The following is a 15,965-nucleotide window of genomic DNA, read 5'->3' on the forward strand; positions in this document are numbered from 1 at the left end:
TGTGTAGAGTAACACCGTAAGAATTTTCTGATACCTTTAGCACCATTTAGCATGGATGCCACATAGCCTTATAGCTAAGCATCAAATTTATACAATAAATGAAAGAAAATGGCACGTTGTTTTTATTAATTTTATTATTTACCCTAGAGCACTTATGCATGAAGACATTCTAATAGGTTATTAGTGTGATACCTGTGGCAATAGTTCTTTCATCCAGCTGCCCTAACCTCACACTCCTCCCATTCCCACGCACTTACTGTAGGGCTTGCTTTTAAATAAGTCTTTTGTTATTAAAAGACATACAGGTAAAAGTGATAGAATTAACAATAGACTAAGAAAGTACATATAATTAGTATTTTTCTGTGTATCTTTAGCATGGATTTTTACCAGAAGCATTTAGGGTATTATAAATCCTGACTTTTCCTGTTTACTGTTCTTTGTATTTATTTTGCATATAGACCTCTTCTACTACATAAGCGTCGCCATAAGCAAATGGCAATGCTTAGTTTATAATGTAAAATCATAACTTGTTTATAATGCAAAATCATTATGAATTGTATGAGTCATACATTATAAAGTTCAGCATACCCTTTATTGTTATGCAATAAATGAGCTCAAGTTAAGCAAAACTTGAGCTCATTTATTGCATAACAGTAAAGGGTTATTTACTTTATTATAATCTTATCACTTTTACCTGTATGTATTTTAGTAACAAAATAAAAGACTTCTTTACTGGAAAAATCCTACGCAGATATCACAATAATCGCCTATTAGAATGTGTTCATGCATAAGTGCTCTAGGGTAAATAATAATAATAGTAAAGAGTATGCTGAATTTTATGATGTATGACCTCAAGTTTTGCTTAACTGGAGCTCATTTATTTCATAACAGTAAAGGGTATGCTGAATTTTAAAATGTATGACTCATACAATTCTTAATGATTTTACATTATAAACAAGCTAGACATTATATTGATCAAGAAAGTAATCTGGTACAAAAATTAATGCTAGCATAAAAGCTCTGTGCTGGGGCCAGGCGCGGTGGCTCAAGCCTGTAATCCCAGCATTTTGGGAGGCCGAGACGGGCGGATCACGAGGTCAGGAGATCGAGACCATCCTGACTATCACGGTGAAACCCCGTCTCTACTAAAAATACAAAAACTAGCCGGGCGAGGTGGCGGGCGCCTGTAGTCCCAGCTACTCCGGAGGCTGAGGCAGGAGAATGGCGTAAACTCAGGAGGCGGAGCTTGCAGTGAGCTGAGATCCGGCCACTGCACTCCAGTCCGGGTGACAGAGCAAGACTTCGCCTCAAAAAAAAAAAAAAAAAAAAAAGCTCTGTGCTATAGTTATGTGTTCAACATAATCACAAATCTAATAGAAGCTTATGTAAGTAGCAAGTGAGGATGTACATGTAACTATATCATTGCAAATCCATAACAATGGTTTGAAGTGTTATTATCCCCATTTCACAGATGTAACTTTTCCAAGGTAATATGGCTAGGATATGGCAAAACTAGTCATGAAACTGAAGTCTGTCTGAAGCTCTAACAATAAATAATACTTCCTCCAGATAATAATACCAGCTAGCATAATTGCCTTGTACCAGGAATTACTCTAAAAACTTGAAGTATGTTATAGAACCTTGACAGTATAATATGGTATATAGTCCATCATAAACATACACACACATCCTTGTGAGGTTATTATGCCTATTTCACAAATGAGGAAACAAGTTTAGAAAGATAAAGTTATTTGACTAAAACATACATGCTAAATGACAAATACAACATTTAAACTGACATCAGTAAAAATCCAGGTCCTGTATTTGTAACTTTAAGTTAACCTGTGTATGTAACATGAAGGTTGTAATGTGGAACTTTCCACTCAGTTACTTCAGTACCTTCAGCACTATGCTTACTATTTACATATATAAATTTCATTGACTTGGTGGTAGTATTAGATGGAAGTAAAGAGCTCAACTCCTAACATATTATTCATTAAACTTGTAACCTTAAGCAAAGTAGTCCCTTTGTGCCTCAGTCTCCTCCTTTTAAAAGTAAAGATATACAATGCTATTAGAAAGAGGCATTGAGTTACATCATGTATCTGAAATTAGGGTATCATATGTAATAAGTGTTCAAAATAGTACCAGTTATTACTTAAAGTATTTTTTTAAAATATTCGTTGCCTACATAAATACATTTTAAAAGAAACACTTCTATTTAAACCGTAAGTGGGAAAACAATTTTGTCTATATAAACACAAGAAAACCTTAAAAAATACAATTAAAACATGTCAATATTAATAAATTCTGTAGCCAGCCAAGATCTCTGAACCCGAAAGTTATTCTCTGTTAAAAAGCAAGCTTTGCAATTGTTAAGGAGATATGAAAACAAGTTAACAACAACCTGAGTTCTACTCAGATTAAAGTGTAAAAAGAGAACATTGTTTCACTGTTTTGATTCCTTTTTAAATTGAAAGCTGGTGTGTATATTGTGCTAAAACAGCACCTGCAATTCCAAACTTTGGGAAACAGCAGTATAACCAAGCAACCCTTTTATTTGCTGTGAGTCATATCATTCAGTGTAAACTTATATGAGAAGTATTTTTGTCTTTTAAAACTGTACAGACAACATTTTAAGGGGTATGAATGATAAGTCACAAACAAAGTGCACGGAGCATGAACTCATAACTTAAGACGGAAAAAGCTGGAGCTGTCCTGCTCAAGGAACGGCTGTCATCTCTGCTCTGACAATGAGCTAAGAGCTGATGTCACCATATGGATAGAACAGAAAAACACTAAACTGTTCAGAAGTGGCAAAGCATTCAAAATCAAGATGGCTGGAGAAGCCTGCTTCTGACTCAGGAGCTGAAAAAATTTAGGTAAAGAGAAAAACCACTATCCAAGGCTACAGAAGTTCTATTCCAAAGCTTAGTTTCGGCAAAAGGTACAACCTTCCCTCCTAACTGGCTCTTTTGAAAGATCTAGATTTGCCAAACATTCTAAAGGTACAAAGGAAATGACAGGCGATATGACATAGTGGTCAAAGTGGTGGACATAAGGAAAACAAGGATCTGGCTTGCCCAAGGAGCAGAAGGAAGCCGGTAAAGCATAAAAGAAAAACGACCTTGTAGTCTGACTCCTCATATGGTCTCTGCTCCTGTGTAGTCCTACAGGCTGAGCTAATAAATTAAACTCTCTTACTGAAGCCTCTAACTGATTGAGATAATGTCTACAAATGACAGCGCCTACATCAGTAATTCAACAAATGAACCCACATGCAATGTGTAGGCCCTGATTGGATGCTGTTTGTGAACAAATCAATTGCAAAAAGAAAAAAATATAGAGTCACTAGGAAAATAGGGTAGGGCTGGGCAGTAGCTTATATCATGTCATAATTATTAATATTATTGGGTGTACCAGTAGTAATGTAGTCTTGTGTCTTTTTCAAAAGTTTTTACCCCTTAGAGAAACATTCTGAAGTATTTACACGTAAAATGATATTGTACTTATGATTTGCTTTAAAATATTCCAACAAAACAAACCCATAAACCAGGGTATTACACAAAGTAAGTATGGCAGAAAATGATGGGAGGTGGGTCCATGGAGGTTCATCGTATATTTTCTCTGTTTTTGTGTGTATTTAAATATTTGTGCGTGCTTACATGCATGCCCACGCGCACGCACCCACAGACACAGACACACACACAGTTTTTTTTTTTTTAAATAAGTAAATTAAAAGATACCAGTACCAGCACTCACCAATAATCTGTTGTTGTCTTCATGAACTTTCTTATAATTGCACAGTGTAGAACTTCCTGAAAACCTAGGCAGAAATGTTTGGCCTTCAACAGAAAAGGAAGTACCTCCACATAGAGAGGTCTGGAAATCAGCACAAATCCACAGAGAAGTAAGATTATAGGGGAACAAAATAAGAACAGAGTTTAGAGCAAGAAGTGCTGACCAATAGTGGTCCCACTTGGAGGTAAATACAGAAATTAGATATGGAAACAAAATCAGGCTACTAGCCATCATGGAAGTAGTGTAGATCTGCGACTTTGTTTAGCTCAGATCTTTGCTTCAAACCCATGCACAATTTTTTATCCAGCCAGCTTTATATTTTGCTTCCTCATTATTTTTTCAGTTGCTTGCTTCTTAGAAAATCACTCTTTCGAGTTGATAGGTGCTGACGAGTTGATGGGTGCAGCACACCAACATGGCACAAGTATACCTATGTAACAAACCTGCACGTTATGCACATGTACCCTAGAACTTAAAGTATAATAAAAAAAAATTTAAAAAAAATAAATAAATAAAAAGGAAATCACTCTTTTATAACATCAATCTCATTATGGTTTCTTCAAGTGGAGGGAGAATTGATACATTTCTCAGTCCTTGACTGGACAAAAGAAGACAGCTTTAGGCCCCTGGTAACTAGATGGATGAATTCAAAAAATTCCAAAGAATCTAAGGAGTGGAGACAGATAGAAGGAAGGGGCATCCAGGAATGTCTACAGATATAAAGTGGGCAAAGATCTAGATATTTTGGAAAATATAAATGGAATATATATATGGAAGCAGTGAAGAAAAATTATCAAAAGCAGTCTGGAATAGATAAATCTGATTTCTAAATGCATGTCTCTATTTTCATTTTTTACCTATTAATGGGCAAAGTAGGTGCACCGCATGAGGTTGCCATGAGAGTTAAATGACGTAATGCACATAAAGCACTTCAAACATGCGGCGCTCCATAAATCTAAATCATTGTTACAATGCATACAATTTTGCTCAGTATTCCAAGTAATTTTGGCAAGAGCAGATGTCCTAGACCCATAAATACAGCCATGTGGAAGACGCTATTACTTTTTAAAGCAGTTCAACAAATCAAAGAAAGATATACAGCATTGCCAGAACTTGCATTAATATTAACCTCCTCTCTTTATTGTTCCACTTTTAGATTATAATCCCAACAGGTTTTGTCAATCCACTTTAATCCTGTCCCTATTTATTCCTGTGCCTATTTAACTCTTAGCATAATTCTTTCTAGGTTATTCTAGGAGATTTAAAAAAATCCTGGGCCGGGCACAGTGGCTGACGCCTGTGATCCCAGCACTTTGGGAGGCCAAGGTGATTGGATCACCTGAGGTCAGCAGTTTGAGACCAGTCTGATCAATATGGTGAAACCATATCTCTACTAAAAATACAAAAATTACCTGGGCGAGATGGCAGGCGCCTGTAATTCCAGCTACTTGGGAGGCTGAGACAGGAGAGTCGCTTGAACCCAGTAGGCAGAGGTTGCAGTGAGCCGAGATCGTGTCACTGCACTCACTCCAGTCTGGGTGACAGAGTGAGACTCCGTCTGAAGAAGAAAAAAAAAAAAAAATAGGAAAGAAAACTCCTGATATTTTGTTTTGGTTTGGCTTTTCGGATCATAGCTAGAAATAGTTTTGCCAACAGAAAGAGTAATCTGAATGTTTCTGGGAAAGGCCTGGGCAGCCACACACCAAATGTCTCCCTCCCAGGTCTTGCCACAGTGTGTGAAATCCTATTAGTCATTCCTTTAAAGTCATGAAAGGCTTCTGCTAGATGGAACTGCTAGCTGGAAAGAAAACAGGTAAGGCTTCTGTCAGCTATTAAATCTCCACCTTCAATTGCTTTTTCAATTTCCCCAGCATGCATTCATTTATTCATTAAAGAGTTCAGCAAAACATTATTGAATGCATCCTCGGGGAAGGGATTACAAAATTGAATGAGCAGTGCTCTCAGTCCTGAGAAACTCAGTCTCAAAAGCAGACGGTAGTATAATGTTAGGAGTGTTGCCATTGAAATCAGACAAACTTGGTTTCAAACAGTAGCTTTGCCATTTCCCCTTGGGGAAAACCTCTCTATGCTTCAGTGTCTCAAATGAAGAAAACTTTATTTAAAGTTTTTCTTTTTTTTCAGTGAATAAGCTAATGTGTAAATGCTTTGTCAAGTTACTAGCAGGAAATAATTTAGTAGGTATTTGTTATATTATCATTACCATGATTTTTATATAAATAAAAATTATAATGGACCAGAGCTTTATATATATATATATAATATGTTATATACATATTTCATATATAATATATGTAATATTTTATGTATAATATATGTTATTTATATATTCAAAGTGCTCTAGTTACAGATACAGTGTATCTAGTTACAGATGCAGATACAGTGCAGTGTCTAACACTGCCTGGAAAATTTAAAGTCTTCTTCTAAAGAGGGTATAATAGGGTTAAGTGTGGAGTCATTGCTGTCACAATGGCAGCCTGTGGGAAGAGTCTTGGAAAGAAATGAGGCTTTAAGTAGAACTGGAGCAAAATATGTTAGTTGGGGAAATGTAATATAAAAAGGTTATGACGATGAGCTGTGGGAGTTTGTAACAGGCCCTATATGCCATGGTAACTGGCTTGGACTTTTGATCAATAGACATCCAGTGAGGAGTTTTGGAAGAGTGATAAAATCATATTTGTTTTAGAAAAAAACCAAACTGTCAATCGTGAGAAAAGCATCCTAAAGCAGATAAGGGAACTGGTGACAGGCCTCCAAGGAAAATGTTGCTATCATCTATGTGTTAGGGCAATATTAGAGGGACTGAAGATGAAATGCAAGTTTAAACAACACTTCCAAAGTAAAATCAACAAACACCATATTATATCACAGGACAGTGGCTCAAACCAGTGTACTGAGAGTAACCTTGGAAATCCCCTTCACGACTTCCTCTATCTGCCAATATTCTCCTGCCACCCAGTCCCACACACATTCACTCTATTACCAAGACCTGTTGATCTCAAATTCTGAATCTCTCTCCAACTCTGTTCTTTTCTTGCTGTCCTTACTGTCATGATCTTACATAGGCTCTCTCCCTCCCTTCTGTGGACTATTCATTAGCTCTTTATTTCACTATTGCTAAGCTCATCCATTTCTAGTTTCTCCTTATAGGCTGTTGTAGTAAAGTTGCTAACAAAACTTGATCATATCACTCTCCTAGTTAAACTTTTCCAATGGCTTTCCAATGGCTTGAGCCATTACTCAAAAGATAAAAGATCAACTTAATTATAAACAAACCAGATACCTATGTCTCCGTCCTTAATTATGGCCATACCAGTTTCAAGAATAACAGTAGATCAGAGATTTTGTTGTTTACTCAAAAACTAAGGGTCTCTGGTTTGCTTGTGCTCTCTATGTCATGAAATCAATCACAGTTTTTTGGTGAATTTTGACAGAAAGCTTGTTTACCACAATTACAGTATCATTTAGTTAACTTAAGTAAGGAATTAAAGGCCCTCTATAATCTTTCCCCAACTTATTTCCAACACGACGTTTCCAAATCTTCCCCTGAAGAAGCACAGTTGCATTCATCATCCGTTCTCAGAACACATCTTGTGCTTGACCACTTCAAAGTTTCTACTCCTGCCATCTCTCTTGTCTGAAACTCCTTGCCCCTTTCTCTCTTCCTCTCCAGATCCTAAACATTCTCTGCAATCATTCTGCTCTCTGAAGCACCCTCTGGTCACCTCAGTCCACAGGGATCACCCCCTTCCCTGAAATGCCCTAGCATTTAACATCTTACTATTCATTTGCAATTAACAATCAGTTCCTGTCTTTTGTTATTGCTGTATTGTTGTATTCAATTATTATTTATCTCTTGCTTTGTTTTATAACTTTTAAAGTGTTTATACTTTATTTCCTAAACTGGACTGTAATTTTCTTGAAAGCTAGAACTTTGGCTTCTACTACTATTATTATTATTGTTATTATTATTAGGCCTTACACAATATCTTGTAGGTATTAGGCACTTTGTGGTTTCTAATTAACATGTTGACTAATACAATACATCTACAGAAAAAAAATAAAAACAAAAACAGTTGAAGTTAATGAACTAAAATATGTCTGAGTTAATGAGCATAATTTTTTACTTATTAAATGTTATAATTTTAAGAGAATAAATGCATACATCTCAATGACTTTTTAATTATTAAATTTATTTAAAAAGGCAGGAATATGTGTGCTTCCTTTGTAAAAGAAATAGCAAAAGCTCTATGACAATATAGTGACTGATTCCTGTTTAGTTATACTGCCCTCCAAGCAGAGGAAATCTTATCTTTTAAAGTCAAGGGTTGCAGGAGGAAGAAGGAGGGAAGGGTTAAGAGGGACCAGAGAAGGAGAAAGGGGAGAAGGGAGGGAAAAAAGAATGTACAGAGGAAGAGATAAAGGGGAGGAGAGTGGAGGGGAAAGGAAAAAAAAATGGAAGGGGAACAATAGAAAGGGATGGGGGGAGGAGAAGGGAAAGAATTTCTTCTCATTAAACTGGTGGTCAAAGCACTTTCCAAAAAAGAACACAGGATCCTGTTTCTGACTAAACCAGCTTTGTTCATGTTCCCCTCATGTTCCTCTTAGTGACATGGTCAAAACTGTGGCTTTGAAGGTCATTCTGGTTGCCTGTAGAAAAGTGGGACTGCAGACATGAGGATAACATGTAAAGGAGACGCATGAAGTGCCAGAGTTCTCCCTTCTCCATCCATCTTTCTCACTGGAAAGAGTGAGAAGATTTTGGAAACTTTCAGGGGTTAAAAAAATTAACATAATATTTCTACTTACCAAGATCCTAGTGGCTTTCTTCTATAATTGATAGGAGAAGGGACATGAAGCACCAAATATGTTATTGGCATTAACTCTAGTATAAAAAGCATGACACTAGGTTATAGAAAACTTAAGAAACACCATGTGGCCACTATTCCCTCAAAAACCACAGCAAGAACAACACAAAACAAAACAAAATCCTGATTTTTCTTATAAGACATTCTTCTAATGTGCTCTTTCAGTCTCCTTTTTAAAATGCCTGGCAATAACATAAGAAGTTTCATTTTATCCTTGAACGCTAATATAATTTTGTAAAATTACTGCAACTGAGAAGTCTGAGTAGAATTAAAATGCTTGTGGATGTAAATATTTTTAATGATTCAGAATCATCTCATTTATCTAGTCAAAATTGCTTTGGTATTTCGTATTGTTGGAAAAAATAATATAGGAACAACATTACCCCTGGCAGAGCAGTGGGATGGTAATGAAATCCAGTGGAGAAAGTGGCCATTCTGACCAACTGATTTCTGCACTGCCGTCTGCCTGCTTCCTCGCTTTGACACAGCAAGTTATTTAATGTGCTGAGAAAGAAAGTGTTGAAGCTATATCATTATTTACTAGAAATCACATGTCAGGAGTTCAGTTTTAAAAAAACAATAATCCAGGAAGTTCAGGCTAAGCAAAACTTGGGTCAACAGGTCGCTTACGTAAATACGTGGGTTAGATTTTACTGGGAAACTCCAGCCTCGAGTAGGTGACAGCAATCAGATCTGCAGCCCTTCTTTCCTTCAAAGCAAAACCTCCAAGTAGGAGGAAGGAGTCAAAAGCAGTCACAACCCAAGCTAGCACAAATAAGCAAACGGCCTGCAGTCACCTATCTGGTGTGACTTCAGACGCATGCACACACGCACACATGCACAAAATATTCTCTCCACTCCCTTTCACCTAAAAAACCTTTGAGAGTGTTTTTGAAACTTGCCTTGTTTCTGCCAAAGTACAATTATGTACAGTGTGAACTGAATTTACTTGCACATTTTGTGAAAGGAGAAAGGCTGAGGCACAACTTAAGAAAGATTTAGGGGTGAATCATTATTCTTTTCAGCCACATATTTTCAAATATATTGTTTATGGGATCATTTTCAGAAGATTATATGCAATATGAAGTATCACCAGGATGTTTCGTGTCTTACAAACCTCATCATCTTTCTGTAGCCCTCACATGCGTGCTGACCATCAGAGCCTTCCTTCGAGTCCTTGACTTGAAATGCGTGCCCATCTCGGAGTCTTGGAACTTGCTGCATCTCCCACTTGGATGCTCTCCTGGCCATACAGGAAGGTTTTGGTCTCCTGTTGCTCCTCAGCCCTGTAGTTCCCTCCACAGTGAGGTCTTCCCAAGCTATCCCACCTACCAATTCACACCATGAATTCTGTGTCCATCTTCTAATGCTAATTTATTTTCTTCCTTGCTACTTCTAACTTTCCTCCTTACATTTTTGGTCCATAAAATGCAAGTTCTATTAATATATACCCATTCACTCATGTTTATTGAGCATCTCACTTGCGCCTGACACCATTCTAAGAGGTACTTGTGATTTGGCAGTGAACAAAAAATGTTCCCCATCTTCACAGAGCTTACTTTCTAGTTATGGAATAGAGAGTTTTTCTGCAAGAAATGTACTAATGAAGAAATACATGTAAAAATGGAGAAATGATTTAGAGGAAAAGAAATAGGGCAGATTAAAGAGGATTAGGAGTGTCAGGTTGTAGGGGTAAGAGTAGATTGCAACATTAGAGTCAGGGTAAACCACAGAGAGAAAGTGAAGTTTAAGCAAAGTGAAAGACGTAACAGTGACAGACATGCAGGTATATGATGGAAGAACATTCCAGCAAGGGGAATCACTAACACAAAGACCTAAAGCAGAAGCAGGTGTGGCATATTCCAAAAACTCAAGAAGGTCACTGTGATTGAATAAGTGAGGAGGAGAGTAGAGCAGAGGAGGCCCTGGAGTCAGTGAGGGCCAAGTTCACACAGAGTTTTTATTCTGAAGGAAGCTGGGAGCCACTGAAGGATTTGGAGCAGAGGCATGAGATGATTTGACTGATGCTTTAAGGCAGTAGTCTCCAACTATTTTGGCACCAGGAACCAGTTTCATAGAAGACCATTTTTCCATGTTGGAGGGATGGTTTCGGAATGATTCAGGCAAGTGACATTTATTGTGCACTTTATTTCTATTATTATTTTATCTTAATATATAATCAGATAATTATATACCATAATGTAGAATCAGTGGGAGCCTTGAGCTTGTTTTCCTGCAACTAGAAGATCCCATCTGGGGTGATGTGAGACAATGACAGATCATCAGGCATTAGATTCTTGTAAGAAGCACACAACCTAGATCCCTTGCAGGTGCATTTCACAATAGGATTTGCACTCCTACAAGAATCAAATGCCACCACTGATCTGATAGGAAGCAGAGCTCAGGCAGTAATGCAAGCAATGCAGAGTGGCTGTAAATACAGATGAAGCATTGCTCACTTGCCCACCATTCACCTCCTGGTTCCTAACCGGCCACAGACTGCTACCATTTCATGGCCCAGGGATTGGGAACCTCTGCTTTAAGGGATAATTCTGCCTCTGAGTTGAAAACATGCTATAAAGAAGAAAGGGAAGAATGAGACCCTACAAACCAGAACACCACTATACATTGAGGCTTTTGGGATACACTGTTTGTTGAATTAATTAATATATGAATGAATGAACTACAGAGGCTGTAGAATAAGAGACACAGAGATCCTCACAAGTATGAAGTAAAAGTGATATGTCTTCTCATCTTTATGAATCAGATACAGTATATTTACATCACACTTTATAATTTTGTGTGTGGTTCTATGCCTATATACATGTATGTAAATATTTGCTGTGTGTTCTCTGTGAAGCACCTTTAATTTGGACAAATACCTTCACCTGTTTTATGCTACATGTATAAATACCCACATAGTGTCATGTTCATTAAGGCCAAGCTGTTGCTATATTAGGCTACTTCCATTTCCTGAAAAATAGCACATTCTAATACTGCTTAGTTGAGGTGAATTTTTAAAATTCTGAACTTTATGAAATAAGTCTCATCTTGCAAAAATAAACGTCATGGTTTCAATTCCCATTTAGTTACACTAGTTTGAACAGAAAAAAGTTCCCACAGCCACAGATTCTTTTTCAACCCAGCAAACTTATTTCTGAAGACTTTGGGCACAAGAAAGGGCCCAGGGAGTGAATCTGGAAAGCCCTGTACAAACCCATCTGGGATAAAAAGAAAGCACAGATGGCCTATTGGCAGTAGATTCATCCATGAAAGGAAGCAGACATTTAAATGTACTATTTTTAAACATGCCAATATAGTTTCAGGATTATCAATTTCCAGGCTGAGTAATTGTAAGGTTTGCAGAAATTATCTTGTTCATCTATTTAGTCACAAATATTTATCAAGTATGTAACTATCTCTCCGCACTGGCAATAGAGAGTTGAGTGGGACAGGGTCTGTGCCTGTGCAGTTTATCGAATGCATTCTCAATTTTGATAATGTCACCCTTGGGGAGAGAAAATTCGTTCTTGGGTGAGACACAAAAAGACTTATTCTTTTAGATGTATAAAACACAGATAAATATGTAGTATATAAACAGACACACACAATATATCTGTGGTAATAAAATTTCACAAGGAGGGGTGATTAGAAAAAAATATTTCAGGAAAAAGACTCCCTAAAAAGCCATTACAGCAACAAGGGAAGGAAACAAGCAAGTGGTTGTCATGAAACATGGTAACTACAGTGATAACGAGAGTACAAAACGCTGTAGCTCCATATGCCAGGAACACTTAACCTGCTACAAAGGAGGAGTGAGGGAAGGCTTCCTTGGATAGGTTGCACTTAAGCACTAATGTGAAAGAGGTTCAGTAAGAATTATTCAGGCACATAGGGAAGGAATGGTGTGTTAGAAGCAAAGCAGAGAAGAAGCGGATGCAAAAGTACTGGACAATCGTAAACACAGACTTTTACTGAGGAAAATCTACACAAACCCCTAAATTACCTATGTTGGCTAATTCGGCTTGACTAATTTGGCTACTTTTATAAAGTTAGGCAACAGAGAAAACACTAAGTGAAAGCTCAATTCCTGTCACATTTTTGGACTTCATGTCTGTCCTCTCTGACATAAGCGCCTTTCTTTCCATGGTCTGCCCTCATCTCAGTAAGGCCCTTACCCCCTCTTGCCAGAGAATTCCAACCACCCCTGGCTTGTCTCCCTTTCATCCTCTCATGGCAGCACAGCAACATGGTGCTCGCTGGAAGTAATGTGCCAGCTGAGCTGCCTGGAGAGCAGCCCTTATGTACCCCTCTCTACTCCAGATCTTCATGTTGATCCACATTGATGCCTTAGCATGCCAGGTAAGAGTTTGTAGAATCAAGCTCTAAAGTATGGAACCGAGAGAATTTGAGCATTCCTTCAAGTCAATAGTTCTTAAACTTTTAGAATCTGGAGAAAGCTATAGACCTCCCCTTATTCATCAAGTCATAGATATTTAGGGTGCCTGCTATGTGCCAGGCACTTTTCTAATCACAGAAGAAGGAACCTGGATAGAATAGACAGGGTCCTTCATTCACAGAGTTTGCTTTTTTAAAGAAGCAAAGAAAAATAGAAAATATATGAACAAATAAATCTAAAAAAATCAATGATTGGTGTTAGGAAGTAAATCGAGAAAGGGTGACAAGTTAAAAAGAGACTTCAGATTGGGAGATAAGGGAATAAGAATAATAAGTGACATCTGAGCTGAGGCCTGAATGATAAAGAAGCAGCTATGGGACTATCTCAGGGGAAAGTGCCACATGCATAGGTAACGGCCGTATGGTGCAAAGTCTTACAGTGGAAATGAAAATGCACAGAAGCAAAACTGATAGTAGACGTACACCAGTTTGGCTATACTGTCATGAAAGTATCATTTTCAGTATCAATGGCTTAATCAATTCCTCTACTTCTGCATGCTTCCCCGGGACCCCGGGATCTCCTCAAAAACAGCAAGCAAGTAAAGTTAATGTCACCAGGAACCTATTCCTCTCTACTGAGGGCTGCTTTCAAGTTCACTGGTTGGTGTTCAGGTCATATCATTTGTTAAATATTTCTAATATTATCTCTATACTAAAGCATAGTACAGACATCACACATCAAATGTGAACATAGATGCCCTAAAATCCATCTTGTATCTTTGACTAATAATCCTAGCTTTATGTGCTAACAAAGTGACAGCATAATCGCCATTCAACACACAGGAAGCAGATTCCTTGGGTCTGAATTTTAGCTCTGCCATTTACTTAGCCATGAGAACCTGGGCAAGTTGTCTAAAATGTCTGTGCCTCAGTTGCCCACAAAGTAAGAACAATTATGTATCATAGGACTTTTGTGAGGGTTTAGTGATACAATGCATGTAAAGTATTTGAAAGGCCTTTGGCATATTAGACATTATTACAATGGTTATTACACAACTTGTTAATTCCTGCTAAGCTATACTTACCACCCCAGTCAAATGCACTGTATTTTCTCCCCCTAACTTGCCTTTTTTCTTCATTTCCAGTGGCTGAATTTCCACCAACTTACAAAGCTCAGATAAAATGCCACAAACACCACAAACTTCTACTGGTTACAGATTGTAGAAAAGCCATTTCCCTTCTCTGAACAACTATTAGTACCATCAGGTACCAACTGTCAGTACCACTGTTTATATCATCTAAATATAACTTCAATCAGTTACTATCTTACAACGTAATTTTGTGTATATGTTTTGTGTACTTATTCACTGGATTATAAATTCATTTACAGAAGCACTATTCCATAGAAATATAATTTGAGATACATATGTAATTTAAAATATTCTATTAATAGTAACTAAAATGTTTAAAAAATAAAAGAGGAAGCTAATTTTTATATATTTTATATAACCTAATATAACCAAAATATAAATTTACCTTGTAGTCAATATAAACAAATTATTAATGAGATAGTTTATATATTATTGGTACTGAGTCTTTGAAATGCGATGTGTATCTTAAACTTACTGCCCATCTCAGTTTAGACTAGCCATATTTCAAGTGCTCCATAGCCACATATGGGCAGTAGTGACCATTCAGAACAACACAGCTTTAGGGCATGTATTATCCTTTACAGCTCTGTATTTATCACAAAGCCTAGCGCAGCACATCCCCTATTTCAGACGTTCAATATTAATATTTGCTAAATTACTTCAATGATTTATTTTAAATCAGAACAAAATCTAACCACATGGTAAACACATTTCTGCTAGTCATACACACAAAAAATATAAACATGAGAAAGTGATTTTAGCTTTCTTTAAAGAATAAGAAGTTTGTTTTTACCTCAAGATTAATGAAGTAAATTTTTCAGTTATATTTCTTATTAAAAATGTAGTTTAGATTCACCAAGTCCTGTTTCACTGAAAGAAATTGTAATACAGATCAATAAAATGTATTTATTTGTGTGTTAGACATGTTCAAAGAAATAATTTAATCCTACTGTCTGACATGAGTAAGAATTTTAAGCAAGCATAACTCATGAAACAAATGTGCAAAATATGGTAAGTTTCAATGTAAATATTTTGAGGTCATTTTGCTCTTCACCATGACTTTTCCTTAAAATGATGTGCTCTGAAATGCATTTTTTTCATCAATGATTTTCCAGTGACTCAGAGGCAGTTACAGAAAATGAATGACATTATTTTCATAGTTAGCAACAACATACTGTGAGGACCAGACCAATCTGAAGCATTCTCGTTAGAAAGGCTGATACGAACAAAAGGAGAAATCCTAACACGTTTTCTAATACTCTAAAATTGGACCTACCTACTCCTTCTTTATTAACTCTATTCTTACCTTTTCTTTTAACTGTGTGTGTCTCTATGCCTGCAAAACTGATTGTGTTACAGAATTATAAATAATTAACAAAATGTAATAATTAGAAAAGTAAAATAACTCACCTTTGGCAATTTCAATGGTAATTTGCAAATTGGCAACTGAGAATGGTTTTCATTAGTTACGAGAGATTGATTCAAGTTGGGGACTATCTTTCCTTTAGGTACTTTATAAACGACAATGGTGCCTTTATAATGAGGGCAGCTATAGTTTCCAAATTCGTCCACTTCTTTGATTTGGAGTTCCAGCCTAGGTTTTCTTTGCAAGTGAAAAATAAGTGTGTAGTCTTTTCCATAATCTTTCCCATTACCTAAATAGAAGTAAAATGCATTTATTACCTTTAAGATATCTCACTTTGGGAGGCCGAGGCGGGCGGATCACAAG

The 15,965-nt window shown here is 36.9% G+C and overlaps 1 protein-coding gene across 2 annotated transcripts in view; it reads right to left on the reverse strand.

Moving 5' to 3' along the window:
* DTHD1 (death domain containing 1) overlaps positions 1-15,965 on the reverse strand; it is a 72,579-nt gene that overhangs the window by 13,374 nt on the left and 43,240 nt on the right. For both annotated transcript variants that reach the window (XM_011949139.1, XM_011949138.1), the window contains exon 7: positions 15,647-15,891. In XM_011949139.1, coding sequence (XP_011804529.1) covers positions 15,647-15,891 — 245 coding nt within the window. The remainder of the gene's footprint in view (positions 1-15,646; positions 15,892-15,965) is intronic.

The sequence above is a fragment of the Colobus angolensis genome, unplaced genomic scaffold, assembly GCF_000951035.1.
Source record: "Colobus angolensis palliatus isolate OR3802 unplaced genomic scaffold, Cang.pa_1.0 Scaffold29, whole genome shotgun sequence".
NCBI classification, from domain to species: domain Eukaryota; kingdom Metazoa; phylum Chordata; class Mammalia; order Primates; family Cercopithecidae; genus Colobus; species Colobus angolensis.